Here is a 25,069-nt window from a genome sequence, read left to right on the forward strand (position 1 = left end):
AAAGAAAACCCACACAGGCAGCCGCGCCTGGGCCATGTTGGCGTACGCAACTCATTTTTAGATTAGGTCATCCATTTATGGGTTCCCTCTCCGCCAGGCTCAAGGGCCACCACAAGGCTCTTGTGAAGGAATAACCGCAGTCGCGTCATCTATTATTCACATATTATCATATATCAAGCAGGCTGGATATCTTATGTCTGCAAGGTTCGGTCGAACACGCGAAGTGTTCGCCCTGCCTTTCTTTGAGTTGTCTAACAGAATTTAATGAGCACGAGCCTCTTAAACTTGTAACACTTCAAGGTTTTTCCACCTGATATAAATTTTTGGGAGAAACTCCCAGCCTGTCTCACGACGAGCGTTTATTCGTCGGAGCTGGGAGTCGAGCTGAGCAACATGCGGAGCAAGACAGGGGCCCCCACCTCCCAGCATCAGAGAGGGGGGACAGCAACAAGCTGGGCTGTGCGATTTGTTCACGTGGCTTTCAGAGTTTCTGAATGAGTGATGGAGGCAACGGTCACAATGCTGCATCACTGCGGTGGCTGATTTGAAGAGGCCAAGGTGTCATTTTCGATAATTACTTTGAGCGGATACTTTGCTGTAAAAGCCATTGGTTGGCTCGTCATTCGGATGAGCGCTGTGACCAGTGGGGGAATGTTTTTGTCGTGTCTCCTGCCTCTCATTAGCATCAATTGCGACCCCATGTCTTTTAGACGCATCAAGATGTTATTAGAAATTTACACATCAATCCCGTCATCGTCACTGCGCCTGCTCTGCTGCAAAAATGTAAAATAAATGAGTGCTGCTAAAGCTTTTTCGAGACATTTTAACCCCCCCCCCTTTTTTTTTTTCAAAGGTTCACATCACAATGCAATCACGTGTTAATTCAGTGGCCTTTATTGTCACCAGGTTTAGCGCATAAATTACATAAACTACAATTAATTGTACTAATTATTCTTTTTTTTTTCTCCTCCTCTCCTTAGCCTCGAAAGAACACTAATGGTCCCGGTAGCCAGGTGCCCAACCTCAGTCGCCAAATAAAGAGCAGTTCATCTTCCTCCTCCTCTTCCCCGTTGTCGTCGTCCTCGTCCAGCTCCTCGTCAGAGAAGAGGACGTCGCGGAGGATGCATCATCAGATTGACTCAACACCGCAAGACAAGCAAGAGAAGGCCAATAGGATAATATCGGAGGCTATTGCGAAAGCCCGGCAGCGCGGGGAGAAGAACATCCCTAGGGTGATGAGCCCAGAGAGTTTCCCCAGCTCCTCATCCCAGTACAAGAGCCACAGAGACCACGAACATAAAGGAAATGGCAAGGCGAGGCAAAAAGAAAAGGCCTGCAGGAAGGCCTGCATTGTCTCTTCCTCCAAAGCAAAGCAGAAGGCAAAAATCGGGTAGGTCGTTTCTAAACAAATTACCGTTGCAAAGGTGTGAAATCCCCTAAATGTGCTGCTGCAGTCCCCACACCAGCCACGGTCTGCTGGTGAAGGAGGATAAATTCCTGTGGAGGGACTTTAAATCACAGGTCTTCATTTCCGTCAAGTAGAAATGAAATTATTGAAATTCATTTGATAGATAATGCCGTCATATTGCACTGTAAAAGAGGCCACCGTGTTACAGTAATTTAATAGATGTGAAATTCTATTTGGTCATTTAATCACATTGTTGCAACGAAAGAAAGCCGGGTGTCTCAGGTGTGGCTAAAATAATCCGGTTGTTAAACACCGAGATGATATTTGTCCATCAGTACATTTCCCAACAAATGCCTTTTCAGCAGGTGGATGTTTTTAGGCCCGTTCGATACTCTCCGTTGGGTGTTTTCATTTAGCAGTTTTAATTCTCAGGCAGACGCTCCCAGCGTCTCCAAGTCTAAGGAACTCCAATGTGTTTTAAGTTAATTCAAATGTGTTACTTAGTAGTTTATTCTTGTGTTGTGCTTTGGTGGTCAGCCAACCAGTTTAGAGTAAGTGCTTGTAGGAACAGAAGTACACCACAGCAGAAGCGTTAAACATTTCTTTTTTATTTTTACACATCTGCTGTAAATATACAAGAAATGATGCGTTCTGTTCTGCTTATTACTCAGTTGTTTGAGTGGTTGACCTTTTGCAGTTCCCTGTTAATGCCTGACAGCCAGACTGTAAAATCTGTGTCCACATGATCCACTGAAAGTAGAAACTATTAATCAAATAATTATATTCTCGAATATATTGCTATTTGTTGTTTGTGTGCTGTCCATACAAACAGGCACAGAAATTTCAGTATGTTTATTATTTACTCACATATACTTGAATTGCCTTTCTCCTCAGAGAATGTGAATAAACATGGCTTTAAGTGTTAAATAGTTTTTCATCTTGCTGCAGGACTCCTCGATTTGGCCGATACCTTTTTCTTCAGCAGTGCACATTTTCTTTTTGTCTATGTTTACCGAGAGGGAGGCTCAAAGTCCACCAGCATTTATAGCATGCCATAACTATAAACCAGGCACGGCATCAGACAGAGAGGCAAACAAAGGCTGCATTTACACGTGAGACAATGCTGGCTAGTATATTCAGGCAAGTATTGCTGATGTATAGATAAGCCACACCCCACCGTCTTTTGAGATATCAGACGTGCAAGCTGAGAGACAGAGATGGGGAATGTGAGGATATGGTAATGTCAGATTATGCATATATTAATAGTTAAAACCGCTGCTGCCTGTTTTTTTTTTTTTTTTTTTTTTTTTCTATAATGCACAGCATGAGGGTAACTAAGAATGGCCAACAATCTCTATTATGATGGTGTTTTAATTAGGACCTTAATGAAAAAATTATGGAAATTGGGAGACGATGTAAGTGTCAGCCTTGGGGATGCAGTCCCTCTTTTCTTGCTGTCGTGCAGTCAGTGAGGCCTACTAACTGTTCGGTTAACTAAGGATTTGTTCATTTGGCGTCATCGACGAACGTGGTCTTGATCATGTAATTAGAGCTGTGTTTGTTCATGTTATTTAACTTTGGGGCAAAACCTCCCTATGTTAAGCCAGTTGGATTCGGCGGCGGTTATTCAGCAGATTTTCTTCATGTGGCTGCGCATGTCGCCAAGTTATTCGCCCATTGTGAATTGTTTCAAGTAATAGTGGAGCTGGTAGTTTGATAGTGGTAGTTTTCCTGTGTTTTTTGCTATTGATTCTCCTTTTTCGTTGTCAGGCGAACATAAATGTTCACCAAAAATCTCAGAAGTAACCTTCCGCTGCATTTGTTCACTGATAATCATGGGCCCAGACAGCCAGTGAATACCATCTTATATTTTGCTCCGATGGAAATTGGCAGATATGGTTACAGCTGTGATAAATCAATGCACCCCTGCGTCTTTGACACACTGTACACAGTTGATCAGTCTATTAACATTTAATGAAATGCAATGGTGGAGCTCCCGATCCTGAAAGGTGTTTAGAAGCCAGTGTGCATTTTGGGAACCCAGATGCATCACTGATAACAATCATTGTTGTAACAAGGCAATGAGCTGTGTAACCCCCTTTTGATTCAGTGTAACCATACTTGGCCTACATTTGGAAAGAGCATCAGTTCAGGTTGCGTAGCCCGAATATGGAGCCCACTGTTTCAGTCCTCCTTTTGTAACACTCATTACATCATGCATTCCAGCCATTTTGAAATGTCAAACTAATTCACTTGGGCCAGATGACTATCAAAACCTCACAGGAAATTCAGTGTGGGCCCAGACCTTTAATTATTAGCGAGCGATGTGTTTGTGATTTGATTCTTAAAGTTTCTCAACAGGCTGAAATATGTTTGCATACCTTAAGTGTTATGCATCAGGGCAATTTATAGGCAAAGTTAAATATATTTTCTCCTGTCACCATAAAACAGGCTAGGCCAACACAAAGTCATTATCCTGAATTAGCCTTACATCACTTAGACTTGTCCTCCCTAATTGACTCCTCACCCTGGGATGCTGTGACTTTAATTTGCAGTGGTTCCAGCAGTTTATTGCCAAATCTCCTTGTGAGCCTGATTCTTAAGAAGTCCTAGAAACTCCTGATGCTTTAAGATGATAAAGATGCAGCTAATGTTGCATTTGAGTGTGCGTGTGTGCGTGCGTGCGACAAATACTTGGGAGTTCTACTAGCCCGAGTGTGAATGTTTCACCGGAAGGTGTGAAGCCGGGGACGTTCAGGCTAGCAGTGCATTTGCCTTCCCATCAATTAGAGGTGAGGACGAAGTGTGAGGTCACCGTGAGCGCTACAGATTGGACTCTTGAAGATCGTGTTGCTTTGGGTGTAATATCCTTCGGAGGGGGGAAAAAAAGGACACCTCCAGTACAATCAAGCAAACAAAACCTAATGTGTTTGGTGACAAATAGAAGTAGGTCTGGTTTTGCCGAGTGCGTTAGGATGGATGTGAGTCAACCAGTTATGACGTGGTATTTCAAACAGACAAGTTTTCCGTTTGTGCATGTAAACATGTCACTATTTCCAATAATAAAAAAAAACAAATCTTTATCCTGGTTAACCGAAGCATGTCTTCATCCCACAGAGTCAGACAGCATGGTTAAAGAGAGAGTCCTATTTGGAGCAACAAATACGTTTAGATTTTTTTTATTTCGATTACAAAAGAAACCTAGTTGTAAATTCTTAGGGGAGGAAGCCTCAAAACACATTCATTGTGTTCCATGACTGCTTAAAAATAAGGATAATTTGCCCGTTTGTTGTAAACATCAAGTGGCTAGTGGTGGTGATTATGTATAAAAGAATATGCAATTCCAGATTTCTTTGTGTCATGCAAATGCCATATCTCAAATACGATTAAAATTGGGATAAGCTTAATTACAGGCCACGGGAGCCCAAGTAAGTGTTGGAATTAAGCCTGAATATGATCAGCCAGACCCAGTCGCATTTAATGATGGTGAAAACTGAAACCGAAACACTGATAATCCCCCAAATGATATGGCAGTTTTTAGCTCCTCTGGTCATGTGATCAGCTGTCCATCTCATGCTGTGGATGAGCAACAAATTTTAACTTTTTTTATTTTTTTTATTTTCACTGCTCTTCACTGTTGGTGAAGAGGCCGGAAAGTTTTCAGTCAGCCCAAATACAGTCAACAATGTTGAAAATTGTACAACTCTGTTAATCGCTGACTATAATCTTCTTGGTGTGACCAGTGTTGAGAAGATAGCAAGAGTGTAAAGCTGAGGCTCGCCAGTTTATGTTTCCACGCTCGTGACCGGTCCCTGCCCAATTCTGTGATCACAAATTTAAATACTTGATCCGTGGGGCTGTCCCAGAGCAGTTTATCTCAAGATGGGTTTAAGCAAGAACCAGGTATCCTTTTTCAAATGTTGTCCGTCCAAAAGAGGGGCGTTTGGTCATCAACTATCAAATTATAGTATTGTCTTCGCCAGTGAGCTCGCGCAGGACTGGATTTGAACCTGAAAAACATTGAGGCCTAGTGCGTGTGTGTCTACACGGATGCAGCAAGGGGTAGATGTTCTGTTGCTAATGTAGAGGTGGTGGTGGGGGGGCGTTCGGACAAAGCCTGCATAGATGATGACAAGCAGCTCCGGGGGAAGGAGACTCATACCGGAGGAGAGTCCTGTTCGTATGTATGCACCACCCAGGGTCTCCCCGTAAAATATTAATGCATCTCAGCAGCAGATGCACTAACCCTCTGCAAAAGTCATTACTTCAGCCTCTGCTCCGAGTATGTGTGCAAGCCTATGTTTAGAAAGTATGTTTGTGTATTTGGGGTTTGGATTTTTCCACTTTGCTCCTCATCCTAGCTAAGAAGAAAACACAATGGCAGGAGTTCATTCCTGTGGATGTTGTCTCCTGGTCACTTTGGGTATTCCTTCAAGGGGCAGAACTTGCCTGTCTCATCGTCACAAGGGCGACCAACTAAAAAGCAAAGTAAAGGCAACAACTATTCTCTGCAAAAAGGCTGTATTTTCTACTGAAAACCAGTGTTCAGAGAATGCAAGAGCCACCGACTTATCCTCTTTGGTGCCACGCAGCCAGCTGTTAGTGTCGAAGTCAGCCCCAGCCTTCTCTTCTCTGCTATCACCACCATGTAATTGGTTACATTCAATACAAAGATTACACAAAGTCTGTTTTCTTAACTCGCCCCACAAGCCCGACTCTCACCGAGAAGCTCACAGCATCATTTTTGTCCCATTAAACGCGATCAAATGAATGAATAGGAACATGTATACCTGATAACCGGAGAAAACAGTGTTATGTCGCACTCCACATTGCGTGGGAACAGAGTCCCTCTCACTTGCAAGTCATGTTGCTGTCTTTGGTAGCAATGGCTTCACGAATCCGCTAAGCTGTCGGGGGTCGGACCAAAGGCCGCCCCGCTCTTCTTTTCGAAATGCTGCGGCAAAGCAAAAAAAAAAAAAAAAAAAAAAGTGTGTGTGTAGAGAGAAGTGAGCTTTGAAAAGAGATTACTGAGACGATTGCTATTAAGGGGTTGGAAAACTTGATACTTTTAGGAGTACACATCCTACAGATTCTGTCGTTTTTGTTTGTTTGTTCATATTGTGGTCCAAAACTTGCGTATATTGTGTATCACGCTATTTACCGATGAGATGTGCCCTTGGTGTTGCCGGGGCTATTTTGAAGCCATGGTTTGACTGATCACCACCCTCCGCAGCCTGGAATTTTCTTTTGAGCGCAGCCCACCTGCTGTAAAATAACCTTATATAATTATCAGATGAAAGCACTGTGCCGTTCATTCCTCCCTTTTTTTCCCCCTCTCTCGCTCTCTCTCTCACTCTCTGCCTCTCTCTCCCTCCCCCCTTCCTTTACATTTTCCCTCCCTAATATAAATTTGGTTCTTCCAGCACGCTCAGAGCCGTGAATCCACTGTTTCCTGTGAGCAGGCTTGTTCAAAATATGCTGATACTACAAAGCCGGCCGAGTAAAAAGGGGGGGGAAAAAAATCAAACAAAATGGTGCTTGTGAGATCAATTACATGATATAAAATGGAGGTTTAAGTCGAGCCTATATGCAGCAGCGTATAGCCGTTCATATTTCAGTGCTTGCCTGCTCGCAATCTAATCTCGTCTCTCTCACTTTTTCATTCGGGAAAGCCAAAGCTGTTTTTTAATTGAGTGTTTTCCCAGTTAATCCCTTGCAGGGTTGCGCATGTGTGCATGTTCAATTTTGCCCTTGTGTGGTGTGTACATATTTATATATATAAACATATATATATATGTGTGTATAACGTGTATGCTGCATGCCCTTGAGATAAAATTAATGCAAATTTAGATGCAGGTGTCTTGGTATGTTGCTGAGTACAGCAGGAAGTGTCGCACAGAGCTGGACTGACATGAACAAAGGAAGGTCTCTGTAAGACGCCTAAGTACCATATTGTGGGCCCTGTCTGAAAAAGCGTGCCTTGATCATATTAAAACCAACCCATCGCATGCCGTCTCCCAGTGGCAGCAGTGCCAAGTAGGGCAGGACAACACTTGGGGGACGAGGAATAGTTTATGTGGCACAGTAGGAGGACGGAAGTTGAGATAACCTTAAACAGTAACCGGCCTATCACCCACAGGGAATGAATACGGTCGGTATATCAGGGATCATTTCTCTGTCAAATAGTGGGCAGTTCCAGTATCATTAGAGATGCACAATTATGTCTGAATGGCCTCTTTTAAACCTGGGCAGGAATAACAAATACCTCCGACCCCCCCCATTACAGTGTTATCCAGGTGGAAATGCTCCTACATATTCAACAACCTCCTAATACATTCGACGTGAAAGCAGAGAAGGAATGATTGAGGAAGAAAAATAGCAATGTTTGTAGGTACAGTGTCTGTTCAGAACATTTTACCGAGGGAGTGATTTTTGGAAAAGTAGCCATTAAAAAGAGAGAAGCAGAAATATTTGGGATGTTAGAACATCCTTTTGTTTTTCTTTTTTTTTTTTTTTTTTCGCAAATGAACAATGATAAAATTAAACCAAATTCCTGATGTCAGGCTCAAGGTTGTTTTTATTTCGTTTCAGACCTCCGCCACAGGTTTAGCATACAAGCAATTTGTGCAGCAGAGACAATACTGGGTTTATAGTCTGTTTCTCCTCGGTTTGGGTCTTGGCTTTCGGGAATATCTCTACGTGCTCGTATGTATTTGTACCCGTGTCGAACATCCTCAGACTGCCCGTCTGCTTCCTGACCTTTCTGTAGCGCAAAGAAGTCGGTTTGAAAATCCGTTACTGTCGTTTTAAGGGAAAATTTCGCCTTGTTCGGTGAGCTAATGGGAATGCTTTGGGTGGTCCTGTGCGTCGTCTCGTGATGGAGCATGCTGTTACAAGTCTTAAGATGTGGCTTCTGCTGTGCGAATTTGGTAGTATGATGCATTTTCTTCCTGTCCTATTAATGCCCCACGATGCCATATTTTCATTGTGACCTATATGGCAGTGCCACAGCAACCGCCTCAGCACCATTACCCTATCTGCACCGACGCCGTTGATGATTCCACCGGCTGCAAATATCTCGTTTCACAGTTCAGGTTTTCCCATACGGGGATCAAAAAGATGCTTTAGCCCTGTGTGAGCTTCTTAGCCGCTGAGCTGCTGCCTGGTGATGTGAAGCTGTTGCTCTGTCCGTCCCAGCTTGTATTTGGTCAAGGAATACTATCCCATACACTCAATCATATACTTTTTGGTTATTTTGGGTTTTGCAGCTGGTACTTGTTCATTTTTGTTTTTTGTTTTTTTCCCTCCCCAGTTTATGTCACACTGACCCGGTTCAGGCTCATCCGCTCATAATGTCAGCAGACATTCGCTGGTGTTGTTTTACAAAAGACGTGATGTCACCTTGAACGTTGTCACACACACACATCGCATGGCAACCCCTAAAAAAAAACGTCATTGTCAAGGGGATTCATGAAATGTAATATCTCCAAGGGGGGTGGGGAAGGGGGGAACGGGGACAGCCAGAAAGAAGAGACAGCTCTTTAGCACCAAGCTGCTGGAAGAACACGCTGTTTTTTTCCCACTTTTCCATTGTCAGATACAACAGGCATTTTGATGAATGTCCAGCTTGTGGCTGTCCAAAAACATCTTTAGAAAGATATAACGTTGCCTTAAGTAACTCTCCGTGCGCATCCCTCTGTTAAGCTCACCATTTATTGATGTTTTATTTGTATGTGCAAAGCTCCGCGTGTCTGAATCGTTGTTTCGAATGAATTCAGAAGTTTTTTGGATTGTTTTTTGTTTTGTTTTTTTCCGCAAACCAGTTTATCTGAACCACGAGTTTACAGGAACCAAGAGGGTGGAGCAAACAGGAAGTCAAAGATTTTGGTCTTTGTTGTATATACAGTCTGTGCATTGTGGATGTCCTTTATTTAGGAGTTAGAGGAGTCATTTCAGCCCAATCCGACTGAAAAAGGATGAGCGGGAGCCCCTATGATCAAAAATAGGCAAACATTCATTTAGTCAGTTCAAAAAAATTATTCCATTACTGTTTTGGTCCTACTTTCCTCTTCTTTTCTTAATCAAAATGGTAAAAAAATGGTTCCAAATGCTCTTGTATGCCAGGTTCCTCTGAGTGTTTCCACACTAAACCATAAATGTAGTTTTTGTTTCTCTAATTGACATTTACCCAGCAAACTACGCAAAACAAAATTAGCACCTGCATGCACCTGCATTTCACAGTGTCAAAATTTTGAAACCATTAAGCCAAATTTCCTTGTCTCTGTAAAACATTAATGGCTGATGAAAAATCGCGCCGGTCAGCTGGTGGGGACCCACCAGTGTTTTCCTTTCATTTCCAGAGGTGGTGATGGTGGATTTTCCAATTTTTCTTTCAGTGCGCTCCTCTCAAGCAACGTGCTCATTTAATGCTGGCTTGTCGTTTCCTCCAAATACTCGGTCCTTTTTTTTTTTTTTTTTTGACAAGTTTGACAAATAACGTTAGTCACTGTTTTCCTTCCGTCTTCATTCACACAGGCAGCGGTGCTGGAAAGCACTCTTAATGTTTGGTAAATATACAAAAGCATTACAGGTCATGCAGACTTATAATAACATACCCGGGATATCGCATTACTGTATCAACAGCCAGCTGCTTGTGTTTGTCAGCGGAGTGGGTGCACCATGAGGCACCAAAGACGCCATTAAGTTTTGATCATTACTGTAGAAATTCCTCATTTTCCCCGGCCGTGGTACGTACGCTGCACAGCGCTCCACTCATTTGTTTTGTTTCTAACAGCATGGTGCGTCACACAAAACACCAGACGAGGTTGTTTCCCCATCCCCCACCCCCTTTTTAATTCCATGTCCCCGTGACGTATTGACGACATGGAAAGGAAGGGCATCCCGGTCACGGCCAACAGGAGGAGGCATTGGCGAGCGTGGGAATTTTCGGTCACATGCCGATGTTTCCCGAAAGTAATCTCACATGAACAACCCCCCCCCCCCTCCACCTTCGCCCCCGGGGACCGAGGGACATTATCCTCGGCGGTACCTGCTTGTGCAGCCGTCTGTGCCCGGAAGGCCGGGTCGAGTTCGTTGTGCGCTAGGAGTCAGACTCAAGAAGACGTCTAGCGTCGGTTCGATAACGGTGTTGTTGTTTTTCTTCCCTCAATCACACCAAGGGATGCATTTGGCACCTGTGGTTTGCAGGAGATAATGAGCGTGGCGAGGCAGAAGATAGGACACGGGTGCATTTGTGGAGAGAGATGTATGAGGAAAGGTCACTGAAATAATATGTGACCGGAGGCAGAGCGATAGTGTGGAGGGAGGAGGCACTGGGAAATGTAGATGCTCCCATCTATGGATTGTGTAATCTCCTTCGGATATCCCACCATCTCAGCCGTCCTGGAACTACACTGACAAATTAGCGATGGTTACTTCATGGCAAAACCGTTCCCTAAATTTGAATAGCAATGTTGTGGATGAATTTGTGGAAACCCGTGAATATTCAAATCTGTAAACCTCATTTTTGCGCATTTTTAGTAATACTTTGTTCGGCCTCTGTTGTCTGTGTTTTTGGATTATAAATGGCAGGAAAGCAGCTGTGCACCAGTGAATTCTATAAAATTCAGAGCTGCATCTGCATTTATATTTCGCAGTTAAGTGCTACAGGAGCAAATCTATTAATCCACGGATCACCACATCGGGTAGACAAACCTGCTATGTTAGTCTCCATTTTCATTATTTTTATCTCTAAAACCGGTTTAATTCACTGCACGTTAGGCGCACAGCCTCTCTGCTTCTAATCTTAGACCATTGCTGAGCTTGTCAAATTAAAACAAAAAATAATAATCCAAATTTAAATTGAAGTAAACCCACACATGGCTACTAACAGTGCTGATTCTCAACTTATATTGTTGTTGCCCTTTTTTCCTTTTTCTTTTTTGGGTGGAGGGCGTTCGTTGAAAAATAATCCACTTACTGTAGGTGCTTTCCAGACAGTGCTAAAAAAAAAACAAAACAAAAAAAAACCTCAGCATGCCTCAGATTGAGGCCCTGAAAGAGAACATGTTGTGGATGTAGCACATCTGTCGAATGTGGACAAGAAACTGTGAACGTATGCATTTCAAAATGTTTCCGCACAGTGTTATTTTCACCCAGCCTATTGACACCCTGGAGCGCGACGTCACATAGAAAAAAAATGCTTGTGTCAGTTAGCTGCTAGCCAAAGATGGTCTTTTCATTTACATTTATTTATATAAAACATGGCACACGTGAGTGTAACTACCTGGCATTTCATCTCCATTTCTGATGTCCTTGACAATCCTTCAGATCCTAGATTTGCCGCTTTTACGTTGTTTCATTTTTAACGCCGTGTACCTGGCGGTTTGTTTCGACGAGAATTTCTTATACGTGTGGTTTTTAAAATTGTGGAAGAGGCAGAAAGTGAACCACAGTGTGCTTTGGGGTGCGTTTTATGGCATCTGTCACCACTACAATAAACTACTTGGAATAGGTTTTCAGCACTCTGGCCTTTATCTCATCATATTCATGGCCTGTTTTTTTTTTTTTTCTTCCCTCAGGAAAATTGTTATCAAGATTGGAAAAAAGAAGAAGCGAAAGCCAGAGTCTTCAGAGGAGTCTGACGATGACCCTCCACTTCGACGCGCTTCAAAAGACGCCGACTCGGTAAGACGACATACGTATGGCTATATAGACACACATTCACAAAGAGACGTGGCACGCAAGCAAACAATGTAATTAATAATTTATCCTGGGGTGTGAAATGACACAAGGGTTGTCCTCGCACGGACTTCGCGCTGCTCTGAACGGAGGACAAGGCTTCACAGCTTTGTGTTGAGCCAGGAGGCTCCAATCAATGGTTCACGCGGCGGCCATGCCGTGGGTGTTTATCTGATGTGGACATTCTTATCAACATTAATGAGATGACTGGTCAGACCTGGTATTAAGGTCCATCCCATGTGATCCTGTCACTTAAATTTGCGTGTGCGGTGTAAAAAAAAAACCCTCGACCTCTTGCAGTTGGATTTCAGTTCTCTTTATGGGAAGGGGCGTCGTGGCGCAGGGGAGAGTGATCGTCTTTGGAACCCAACATTCCTGGTTCGATTCCTGGCTCCTGCTGGTGCGTCGAAGTGTGTTGAGAACAAAACACGAACTTCTAACTGCTCCCCGGGCGCCGCTAGATGGCTGCCAACTGCTCATGGTTCATCCATGATGGGTTAAAGGCAGAGAGGAATTTCCCGCAAGGGATGAATAAAATATAACAAAATTACAACAAAAAAAAATAAAATAAAATTAACAATTATTCCAGTTGAAGGCCGATTGCTTTGGTGTAACTGCCTTATTTGTCCTTGGTATTTGTTTTATGGCAGATCTCCCAAAAACAAATCACTCTTATCAGACAAACATCAAACTAGTTACATATGATTGATAATAATAATAACAATAATAATAAACAACAACAATAATAATAAACACCAATAATAATAATAATAATAACAATGGATGTTATTGTTATTATTAGTATTAGTATTGGTAATAATAATGATAAACATGATATCCATTATTATTATTATTATTATTATTATAGCTATTGATTTTCAGATTTATTTATGCCATGAATTGTTTACCGTTCAGTGTGAGGTGATCAGAAGGGATGGGCCAATGCAGGCTGTTCTCAGTCCACCTGCATAATGAAAGCAGAGCGCTGCTGTCAGTTCATGCCCGTGTGTTGAATGATGGCTGCCACGCACCGGCGGGATGCTCCATGGCATCCCCTGCTAGCAGAAATTAAAATGTGAAGAGGGACAAATATCACAGACGCGTCCTTAATATTTGACACAATAATATATCGCCGTGGGCTTTTCGCCACTTTCAGGTTTGGTAAGAGTAATTTGCTGCCTCTGGCCAGCAGATGACTATATTCCCATTTGAACAGAGGTAATTGGGATTATGCTGTCCTTCGCTGTGGCCACATGTGGCCCAGACCACCTCCTGAGTGTAGTCAGACCCTTGGAGTCGTCCACTTAATCCTAATGCTGGTATGAACAGAGCTTTATAGGCTTTTTATTTTTATTTTTTTGTGGGGGGCAAACAACTGACAATACCACACACAGACACATGACCTGGAAAAGATCAGACATGCTTATAATGCAAGACCTATTTGGATTTCATGTAGTTTATACTACCTATGTATGATAACAAAACATACATAAACAAAAAAAACTCAACTTCTGTTGATTAATTCGGTGCATTTGTTGATTTTGAATGTTTTACGTTAGGAAAAACAAATGTCGAGGAGCACCACCTCCAAAATGAACAGCATGCAACGAGGTCGTGTTAATTCAAACCAAGTAGTTATAGTAAACAAAAAAATATATAGCTTTTCACAAAATGAGATGGTTAGAACTTCGTCACTTGTTACTGTCAAGATTGTGAGTTACCAAGGAAACAGCAGGGACTGTTGAACACCAGTGCGATCTCTGTGATGGATCTCTCGCATACACTGCAAATAAATAAACATAAATAATCACCGACTTTGAAACGTCTCCACTGTAGATTGTCAGGTCAGCTTGCAATGACCTCCTCTGGAGATGTGGGTAGATCAGGGAGATATGTGAAAGGAATATAGCGTGCATAAATATATCTCACAGTTGCATGGTAAAACCACACACACATTTCAGATAGACTGAATGTGCCCTGAGCATGATGGTGAGTTAAATTCTGCACTGAGAGACCTTTCACAGACGGATCTCATTCACCCTCTGATGTGACCTTTGGCTGTAGCATTTCGCTATTGTTAAGTTGAGAAGATAATGCAACCTCATGGGTCATTTTCTGGTCGCCTCTTGCAAGTTTCTTTCAGTCTGCTAATTTTCAGACCGTTTCCTACTCTCATAGGGATTTCAGTGACTTTTATTTATTTACTGCTCAGTTTAATTGCTTTAATTCTCCATATTCAAGTGCAGCTCTTAATAGGTGGCTGGTTTATAATAGATTCCAGGCTTTTACCTTTGACATTTATTATCATTATTGTCATTATTATTATCAATATTATCATTATTATTATTATTATTATTAAATGGACAAAGAGATATAAAATCAAGTGACATTAAGGAGGAAAACAATTAATATAACAAAGTGTTGTCAACAATGTGCATTTTTGATCATATTTAATTTGACACCATATATCAGTATATTAACTGTATGGTCAAAAACATCATCATGGTTCCCTGCAGAAACCATCGGTTTCAATTTAAAATCACAATTATATAGTAGAATTGGCTCAGATAACTGTGGTCTGGCGTGGGAAACACAAGAAATAAAATGAAACCTTAGTTTATTCCGGTCATTGTTTTTGCTAGTATGTCCCCAGACCATGCATTGTGTTCTTTTTGGCCCCTGTTATTATAATTCTTAATACTTTCCCCATATCTGGAAAGGAAGCCAGTTGCCTTGTGACTGTGACTCCTCCTCCTGTCGGCCTACCCTTCCCTTCGGCGTCCTATCCAGGCGTTCGTCCGTGATCTAATAATGCTTGTTAAATGGCGCCCTTGGCTTTAATTAAAACAGTCTGTTGATGACTGTTTCAGGATGATCCTGTGAAAGAAGTCGGAGTAGTGTGGCTGATGGCGAGGGAGCGCGTGGTTACCCCGGATGGATTGTGTAGTGTGTATCCGTGCGCGTGTGTGTTTGTGTGTGTGTGTGGGAGGGCGTGTGTATGTGTGTGCGTGCGCGTGTGTGTGGGAGTGTGTGTGTGTGTTTCAGGGGGAGGGGGGACATGTTTGGGCCTGTTTTCACAGCAAGTGTTGTTATACTTTGCAGCTTCTGGTCAGCTCGGGTCCGAGGATGTGAGGGTCCGTTTCCACGGGAATATTATATTGCACACCTAATTAGCTTTAGGTCAGCGGCATTTATTCCTAATTAACTACATATTATCATTAGGCGGGCTGGTGTATTGATGCAGGATGCAGCCACCCACGCATGGGATAATTATAAAGGCTTGACAGGAAGGAATAGGAAGGAATTGAAAGGAGCATTTAAAGAACCCTGCAAATCCTTTTTCTGTGGTGCTTTTTCATATAGAGCACTTTTTTTTTTTTATATCTCATATGGCTTGTGTATTCACAATAACCTTTTGAAAGATGAGAGCCCTTGTTGTTATTAAGTCGTCTCGCCTCAGACAACCATGGCGAAAGGTTTGGGGAATCTTAAGTTACCTACCGCTATCAGAGATTTGTAATCATATTTCCTCTATTCTTTATGCTCAGGGATAAATTAATTGCATATTTCTGCTCTAAAGTTAAGGTCACCGCTGAAAAAGGGAGAGCGGAGACGGTTTAGTCGCTCGTGTTCAACATTTTCATGATAATAAAGTGGTCGTGTCCATTTCCATATATCTGTTCATCTGACTTACTCTAGTATTTGTCGCTGCGAAGAGAACAATGACATTGAACCGGCAAAGCTGTCACCTTCACGCAAACAAATCATCTTTATATAAAAAAAAAAAAGAAAACTCACATGCATGTTACTAGTGAAAAGTTAAAATGTAAAAAAAATACATTCTGTAAACTGTGATAGCGATTAATAAATAGAATATAATATGGCAGCTGAGCTATTTCCCATTGAATATTGGTGGTCCACCCCAAACCAGCAGAGAATATGCACACATGTGCGGCGGCTGTATCATTTCACATCTGCAGTGCTCTGTATCCGCCGCAAATTAAATCATATCCTCCACAAAGGAAACATTTCGGATTGGAGTCACGGGGGGGGGGGATGGTCATGTATATTCTACATCTCGAATAACTCCCGCCGGTTTCACTTTTCCATGCATCGTGTCAGCGGAGCGGGACTTTTTACTTGTTACAGGCCCTCTGGTTTAGGTTTTGTGCAGCTGCGTGGCGGTTCTTTAAGGAGGGGTTCGCTGATCCTGTATCAGCTTCACTGCATGCATGTTGATCAGTTTAACTACCGGCTCCGGGGCAGATATTGATTTTGTTTATCTCCTTAAAATATAAGAGATGGAGAGTTAACCAGCTGACCAACATCCGCTAGCGTGACAAAACTTTTAAATAATTCATTGAAACCTGATATTTACTGATCATACGACGCCTGAATTGATATTCAGAGGCCCTTTTTTGTGGAAAAAAAATATTGAAATCCAGGATTGTTCCCTCCAGACTGCCGTGATTAAACATGAGATACTTTGATTCTGCTTTGCACGAGTCAGTCATGTTTCCTGATAACCCCACCAACTGGAGTTTACATTCCTACGTTTTTCATAAACCCTTTGTTTGTCAAAGACCATTTCTAAAATCGTGTGCGTGTGCGCGTCTGTGTGTGTCATGACTTATTTATGCTTCGGAAAAAAGAAATGGTCACATTGTTTTGCCTTTACATCTGCAAATGAATTGATATTCTTTCTAGATATCACTTCAGTAATCTCCCCTGGGACTTACTCATTGTATATGAGTAGTTACCATGGAATTTCTTGCCATCGTAGAGCCGGTCAGAACGGGGCTGCACGTGAGCGCGCTGGGAGTGTCGAGCTAATGGAAATGTTTAGATGGTGCTCACAGGCATTTATCATTGTGCTGACATGTCATGTCTATTTCTCCAAAGCCCAGATCAAATCCACCCCGAAACAAAATGTACTAAATACTTAGATAGTCGTTTATTTAATGGCATGAACTACTGATGTTGATCCGTTTTTAAAACATGATGTTGTCAAATCAAAGTTATCTATTGAACATCTTTATAACGTGTATCCCCTCATCATCTTTCCCCTCACGTTGTTTTCCCCACAGAAGAGGCGATCTAATCGCCAGGTAAAGAGGAAGAAGTACGCCGAAGAGCTGGAGGCCAGGCTGTCGGATGAAGAAGTCAAGGTTATCGTCAAGGCCAAGAAATCCAACACCGTGGCATCCAAGCAACCTGCTGTTCAACTCTTTGTAGTAAGTAGCTGCTGATTCGAGGAGCTCAACCATCAGGTCACAGTCGGCTGATTTCCCAACGCGCAAGGCTTCGTCTGCCTAGAAAGAAATGATGAAGTGGATTGTTCCTCTGAGGCAGCGAGCAACAGAGATATAAACTCAAAAAGGACTTTTCCTACATGTTAAAATCAAACCATATTTTTTAATGGACAGGAACACTTTAATGTTTTTAAATGACGTGCAATACATTTTCAAATGAACAACCCCTCACTCAAGAGACAGCACAGTGAAGAAACATCAGCGCAGTTTGGCGCGCAGTCACTGAGATGGAAGCGCTTCGATTTGTTTTTATTCTGAAAATGCTGGCTGGATGCACTAGCACACTCTGCCATTTGACCGTTCCAACTGGATGCAAAATGTTAACTGCGGAAGTTAATATTCAGATGTTGTTGCAGGGAAGTGCATTAGCTACGGCTAGCATTGGCCCAATGCTAGCACACCTGGAGAATAGATTTGTATTTCACACCAGCGCCACAACCTTCACAACGTAGACTCGGGGAGCAAAAAGTATACAGATATTGATATTTAAACTATTCTCATTTGCACGCATGAAAGGGAATACGCCAGAATCACGTCTGATCATGATCACAATGTCCTGTGTTTGGCGATACACTGTTGCAGTAGCTTTCAAAGCGCTGAAGTTCCGCCTGGCATATTCCTTTTCATCCCCAGATTGTGACATACAAACGAGGACCCCTGCAGGTGCCTGTACAAAGAAGGGCAATACATATTCAGTACCAATTTTCAATAATTTAGCTTCAACACGAGAAATTGGTAGAGTAGTATTCATTTTCTGCTCAAAATTGTTTTTCTAACGGACGAGCGCCTGGACACCACAAGCCCCCTTCAAGGACCGTATAATAATCCCTGAGAAATCGATCAAAAGCATACACAGGCATCATTATTTTCTGGAAATGTCATGACCCATTACTGGAAATCTGGGTGTTGGATTGTCCCATGTTATAAATAAAAGCCGTGGCAGCGGCTTCATATGCACGCTTGAGATCAGCACGAAAGCCCTGAATATTAATGTATTATGAAGCGTCCCGAGGCAGCAAGGAGTCTGCGTTACGCCGAACGTCCTGAGGCGTGTTAGTCTCCAAGAATCGACCAACGTGTCATGACACTGTTTCTTAATTCCCTCATTTCCAGGAAAACCCCAGTGAAGAGGACGCCGCTGTCGTTGACAAAATCATGTCTTCGCGTGTTGTTAAGAAGGAGGTAATGATTTACTGCTCATCATCAGAAGCATTCTGTTAGACTTCTCTGTTAGTAAATTGCTCCTAAATCAAGTTGAAAGTCTCCATTGTGCGTTAATTTTTGTCAGCACTTTTCCTCTATTTCTTCCACTAAGCTCTTTAACCCGTGTCTCGTTTTCAATCATGATGTTTGTTCAGGATTATAATATCCTTCTTTTTTTTTTTTTCTTTGTGTAGGTCTCTCCAGGAGTGGTTGTCGAAGTGGAGGAGTTTTTTGTGAAATACAAAAATTAGTAAGTATCTCTTTTTTTTCTAGCTTCCAAGTCTTTTTTTTTTTTTTATTTTTGGATATTTGACAAATACTCATTTCTAAACATCTCCCCGCTGATAAGAGATTGGTCGGAAAAAAAAAACATATTTGCCGCACCAGATATTTACAACTTCTGTGTGTACATTGTGAAATCAAAGACGTAAACATTACAAAAGAAAGATCTTACCCAAGTATCCATGTAAAGACCCACATTGTTTTCTTAACAGAAGGGTTCGGCTTATCAATGCTTTTCAGGCGGATTTAAAGATTCAAAATGTTTATTGTCATATGCAAAACATAGAAGAAATAGGTGACTTAGCAAGGATAGAATTCAAATAAATTCACGACAGACAGACTGGGTCGTTTCAGGTACACCGATAAATGTAAATAAATCAAATATCAAGCACTTTTACTTGCCAAGTTGTCCGTGGCGTGAACATGCTCTCATCAAATAGTGACGGGAAAAGATGTAAAAATGTTTACAAAGATCGTGCTCCGAAAAATTCCTCTGCGGCCACCAGCTCCTCAACCTGAGATCCACCTGCTGGTCCTACCAGACGTAGATGATGCTCAGGAAGTGTTTTTGGCACTCGTGTCTAATTGTGTGTGTGTGTGTGTGTGTGGCAGCTCCTACCTACACTGTGAGTGGGCCACAGAGCAGCAGCTGGAGAAGGACAAGAGGATTCAGCAGAAGATCAAACGCTTCAAGATGAAACAAGCACAGAGGGCCCTCTTCTTTGCAGATGTGAGGCTGTGTTTGTGTTTGCGGACGCACCGTCCACGAGCAGCGTGGTGTTTGCTGTGCACTGCATGCACGTGCCTTGTTTTTGAAAGTCCCTGCCTGCCAGGACATGTTTGCGCCTGCACAATTATGATACAGCTTTAAGCACGGAGGCATAATGACTATATTTTCTTGGTTTTGTTTGCGTGGGCAGCCACATCTGAGCGCATATATTTGAATCTCGTTACTCGCTTGATCGATACACTAGTGATGCTTGTCCCGCCACATGGTGAGTGGGCACTTCGGTTTATTCCCTCCTTGTCTCGGTTTCTTTCCCTTTCATGCTTCTCTCCGCCACACAGATGGAAGAGGACCCTTTTAACCCTGACTATGTAGAGGTCGACAGAGTGCTGGAAGTGTCGTATTGTGAAGACAAAGATACAGGGGAGGTAAAGTGAATACTTTTAATTTCATAATCCTATCTTTTAGCTGTGTGTGTGTGTGTCGCATTTATTTGTGTCTACGTGCCTGAGCGCGTGTTGGTCCTTTGCACGTTTTGTGGCTCTATTTCTTTAACTGTATTCTCCGCCGCCTTTGTGTCTCGCAAGTGCCCAAGGCCATCCTAATGGGCTCCCTCGCAGCCTTTGTTAATATTATAAAGCAGAGCTTGGCCTCGCTCGATCCTTTTTCAGAGCTAATTCTCGTCTCCGTGCTGCAGGAAGTGGTGTACTACCTGGTGAAGTGGTGCTCTCTGCCGTACGAGGACAGCACCTGGGAGCTAAAGGACGACGTCGATCAGAGCAAGATCGAGGAGTTCGAGCACCTGCAGGCAGCTAAGCCCGACTCGCGAAGGATGGTAAGCCACGCCCACCCTGCGTATCAACACACTCGCTCCCATGCTTCAGTTATTTATTCATATACTTCCGACATTGGAGTTGAATCCCTGCTATGCAGTAAATGAGTTTCCATTTATTCAGTTATTTATTTATTTCAATTATGTTATTTTACTCAAGGGAAATATTTGATCTTCTAATACTGCATGCACATAGCAGGATGTAATTACCTGAAATTGCACTAACGGGAATCATTGGACATACATGAGGCACATTTATCTCAGAAAATACAGGAGATTATATTATACCGTTATTCGGGGATTGTGTGATCTTTTTTTTTTTTCTCCAATTGTCGGTTGCTCTTGCCTTAACATAATGCCCAGGGATGGGAAAACTCTTGTGCGAGATATCCCCATTCCTCTTGCGATAAACAAAGCTTTCCCTATCATGTGTCTGAGCAAAAACATGTGCAGGACATTCTGCTCGAATTTTTTTACAAATAAACATGAAATTCTAAGGAATAGGTTATTTATTATTTTGGCTGTTAGCATTTCACTCGGAATTCTACCGACATATGACAGTAATCGTGATTATGGACAAAGTGTCATGATGGTATTGTGTCAAATTCTTGTTTTGTTTCTGTTTTTTTTTTTTTTTGTTCGTTTAATTCATCCGCCACCTATATCCCATGGATCTCTTTTTTTTTTAGATTTTAAACTCCGGTTGCATTCACAACCTGCTGTACTAACCTTAAAGAATGTCATTTAGGAGCGGCCCCCTGCCAATCTATGGAAGAAGAGGGAGCAGTCGAGACAATACAGGAATGGCAACAGCCTCAGGGACTATCAGCTGGAGGGAGTCAACTGGCTCCTCTTCAACTGGTACAACAGGTCAGTTATTAGAAGTGCAGCTGCAGACACGAGCACCGCAACGGTTTCTTCTCGTAAATCCAAAGAATCTAATGCAACATGATTCAGACCAGTGAAAGCTTGTTCACTTATTCAGACTTCTTTATTTCATTTATCCAGACCCTAATACTTAATAGATTTTGTTTTCTGCCTGCAGCTTAAGAGAAACAGGCTTCATCATTTCTGAGAATTTTTGAACATTCATGATAAACTGTGAGCTTCCTGTAAAAATGCTGAGACGTGAATGTTTTTTTTTTTTTTTTGCGATACAAACGGATACAGATAGCATCCTATCCTTGTGTTCACTTCTGCTCGGTACATTTGAATGTTCTAATATTAAGAGTGCACCGAGCGGGCTGTTATTCAGTCGGGCCCGAGTAGTGTCAAATTTCCTGTCAAGGTGCGCATTCCTGCAACAGCAATTACTTTTCCTCGCCCACGATCAGAGAAGAGACGAAGCACAGTGTATCCGCCGCGCACTGCGCGCTCGCATTAACCCTGGGAATTGGCTTTGTTACGCGTGAGCATGCAGGAGTTTGTGTATGCCCACGCAGAGATTCATCAAAAGTAGAAAGCTGCTTAAGAGGCCGGTGGGAATATCTGCATGTTACAATTAGTATCAAGACATAATACCCCCATCCGCTGGACAGTTGAATAAATGGCTTGCTGGAGAGAGCCACACAGCAGAGGCACTTGCATTTACCATTAGTGTGTATCTCATTTCTTTAGTCTGCTATTACCGCTGATGGCGTTGTCATCGTCTTCATTTTTTTTTCCCCTTCCTTTTATCATGTGCTTACTGCATTTTTTTTTTCATCCCTCTTTTCTTCATCCTCCTATTTTTTTTTTTTCCAAAACTCTATTTTTATATCACCATCCAGACGCAAGCAGCTTTAAACTAGTGCAAGCATTTCTCCATGTAGATGAAACAGCCTATTATTACCATTTGCTGAAGTAAATGCCAAACATCTAGCAAACCTATGGAAAAAAAGACATGCACAAACACACACACACACACACACACACACACACACAAAACAGAGCTTATGCCTTCACTTCCTGTTATACATTCCAACCCGATCGTGTGTCTTCGTCTTCACCTGTCAGACGGAACTGCATCTTGGCAGACGAGATGGGCCTGGGAAAGACCATCCAATCCATCACATTCCTGGAGGAGATCTACCGTGTGGGCATTAAGGGGCCCTTCCTCATCATCGCCCCGCTTTCCACCATCGCCAACTGGGAGCGTGAGTTCCGCACGTGGACTCACCTCAACGTCATCGTCTACCACGGAAGCGTGGTCAGCAGGCAGATGCTCCAGCAGTATGAGATGTATTTCAGGGACGGACAGGTAAAAAGAGCGCACATCATTTTTGTCCTTGTTTTATTTTGGCCCCTAACGTTCAGATTTAAGGCGAAAGGTAGAGCAGGTGGCGCTCTTTATTTTTACTACACTTCAATTGTAATGCCTGTTTGAAGCCAGTAAACCAACATGCATTACCGACATGTTATATATTAGGGAAAAAAGCAAACAGGTATAAATACATGACATGCACTTTCGCTGTATGTGTGTGTTTATTTCCCTGTAGTTTTGCCCTGGCCTAGACATGCCTCACACAGCAGTGCAAGTATCCACTACATCAAGTTTGTCTCACAGATATATTGTTGCTTGGTTATAGATGTTCTAATACTCTCTCAACCAGCCTGTTCCTGCACTGCTGTGGCTAGGCTTGCCGGCTGCTCACCTGTAGTCTGGAAAGCAGCCATTCTGTTCAATTAACATAATCACAGTGCTTTCTGCAAAAGCAGCAGGACAGTGCCAGCAGCACAAAATCCTGTGAGTAATCTAATGATATGTTTCAAAACAGGAGGGCTGCTTTCAACAATAGGAGCTGGATATTGAAAAAGCCGGACTGTGAGCGATTACCATGTGAAACATGAAGCCCGGGTACACCGGGAGTGATGGAGAAAAATTCTCTCACTGCAGTGGGGAACATATCCCCTCAAGTTAATGCATTTCAAGGCATGCACATTGATTTTTAATGGCTCCAAAGGTCAAGGGGCAATATGAAATTATGCCTCCCGATAGTAAACCCGATTAATCAGTGTACATGTTACATGTATACATGTTTTTTTTTGTATTTTTATTTTTTTTTTTTTTTTATTAGGAATTGTTACCATCTTGAGAAGGCAGAGGATTTTTCTTTCTTTTTTTTTTTCTTTTTTTTTTTTTTTTTTAAAGGGGCATTGATCGATTGGGTAACATTTAGATCCTCTGCTCGGGGCAGAGGCCGTCTCTGTTCAACAGGTCATGTGATGTGTCACTGTAGGACTCGAGGAGCTCCTAGTGTTTAGACAAACTGCAGGAGAAGCGAAAAGGAGAGCGGAGCCGCCACCTAGCTGTCTCCAAGGCAGCTTGTGATGTCACAGCAGCCCTCCAGGGGAACACTGTGTGTGCATGTCTCAGGCATATCACAGGGAGAGGCTCCTCTACAGCTGTCTGCTGGCTGGCTTTCTGGAGGAGGCGGTTACTGAATAACTGAGTGTCCCTGTAGGACTGTTGTCAAGGCAATAGATACAATTGCAGAGGCAGGGTTAGGCAATGCTTCCCCAGACGGACAGACAGTCATACATAAAAAATAAACAAACAAATGAGACTATGACAAGCTGAAGGTTCCCCTAATATGTCTGTAAACAGAGGACAACTGGAATATGCAGTGGATATATGCTTCTACTTTTTACATTTTCATCGTTTCCCCACGATTGTTTTGTCTTTAAAACATGAGAAATGAAATGACCGCAACCGAAAACAACCGCTTTATCAACCAAGTTGAAAAATGTCATTGTCTACCTGCTCCCCTTGTCCAAAGGGTCGCGTGATGCGGGGCGCCTACAAGTTCCAGGCTGTCATTACCACATTTGAGATGATTCTGGGAGGCTGCCCCGAGCTCAACGCCATCGAGTGGCGCTGTGTTATAATCGACGAGGCCCATCGCCTCAAGAACAAGAACTGCAAGCTGCTAGAGGGTTTTAAACTCATGAGCCTGGTAGGTTTCTCCTCACCGCGTGAGAGGCGTTGTCGAGGCTTATTTTAAGCGACGTAACACGGTGACTTTCTCCTCATCCAGGAGCACAAGGTCCTGCTGACGGGTACCCCTCTCCAAAACACTGTGGAGGAGCTTTTCAGCCTGCTACACTTCCTCGAACCGGCTCGCTTTCCCTCGGAAAATACTTTCATGCAGGAGTTTGGAGACCTCAAGACTGAGGAGCAGGTGAGGCTCGAGATGGTGCAAGATTGCGTTGTGGTTACGATGAGTTACGATCAAAGACGTAAAGAGGTAAATTAGTATCTGAGAAGATGTATGACTTTTTAACAGTCACCATATTGTTTTGTTATATTGTATAAAAAGGCAGTCAAAAAAAAAAAGAACATCGTATTGTTTCGCACACGTCGCTGCTTAGATATAAGTATCTTGTGCAGATGGAACCCTTGATGTGGAGCTTTTTTTTTATGCCACAGTGACATTTTGTACAACACACTCCCCTCAGCATATGGTGGATGATAACAGATAATGGGGTATTATGTTACACATTGTTTGACAGTGTATTGACACTGCAGCTAACAAGAAAAAGGCCTTTTTACCTTCGTCTGTGCGCCATTTGATTTTTAGTCACCG

General features: G+C 42.6%; 1 protein-coding gene across 7 annotated transcripts in view; it reads left to right on the plus strand.

The window, feature by feature from the left end:
- Positions 1–25,069, plus strand: part of chd9 (chromodomain helicase DNA binding protein 9) — a 77,944-nt gene that overhangs the window by 28,556 nt on the left and 24,319 nt on the right. For all 7 annotated transcript variants that reach the window (XM_086175101.1, XM_086175105.1, XM_086175106.1 and 4 more), the window contains 12 exons: positions 981–1,390; positions 11,989–12,094; positions 17,236–17,382; positions 18,574–18,642; positions 18,858–18,913; positions 19,558–19,675; positions 20,014–20,100; positions 20,370–20,507; positions 21,253–21,374; positions 22,500–22,743; positions 24,263–24,439; positions 24,521–24,664. In XM_086175101.1, coding sequence (XP_086031227.1) covers positions 981–1,390; positions 11,989–12,094; positions 17,236–17,382; positions 18,574–18,642; positions 18,858–18,913; positions 19,558–19,675; positions 20,014–20,100; positions 20,370–20,507; positions 21,253–21,374; positions 22,500–22,743; positions 24,263–24,439; positions 24,521–24,664 — 1,818 coding nt within the window. The remainder of the gene's footprint in view (positions 1–980; positions 1,391–11,988; positions 12,095–17,235; positions 17,383–18,573; positions 18,643–18,857; positions 18,914–19,557; positions 19,676–20,013; positions 20,101–20,369; positions 20,508–21,252; positions 21,375–22,499; positions 22,744–24,262; positions 24,440–24,520; positions 24,665–25,069) is intronic.

The sequence above is a fragment of the Fistularia commersonii genome, chromosome 27, assembly GCF_037954325.1.
Source record: "Fistularia commersonii isolate RoL2024-O1a breed Wild chromosome 27, RoL_Fcom_v1.0, whole genome shotgun sequence".
In the NCBI taxonomy this organism is placed as follows: domain Eukaryota; kingdom Metazoa; phylum Chordata; class Actinopteri; order Syngnathiformes; family Fistulariidae; genus Fistularia; species Fistularia commersonii.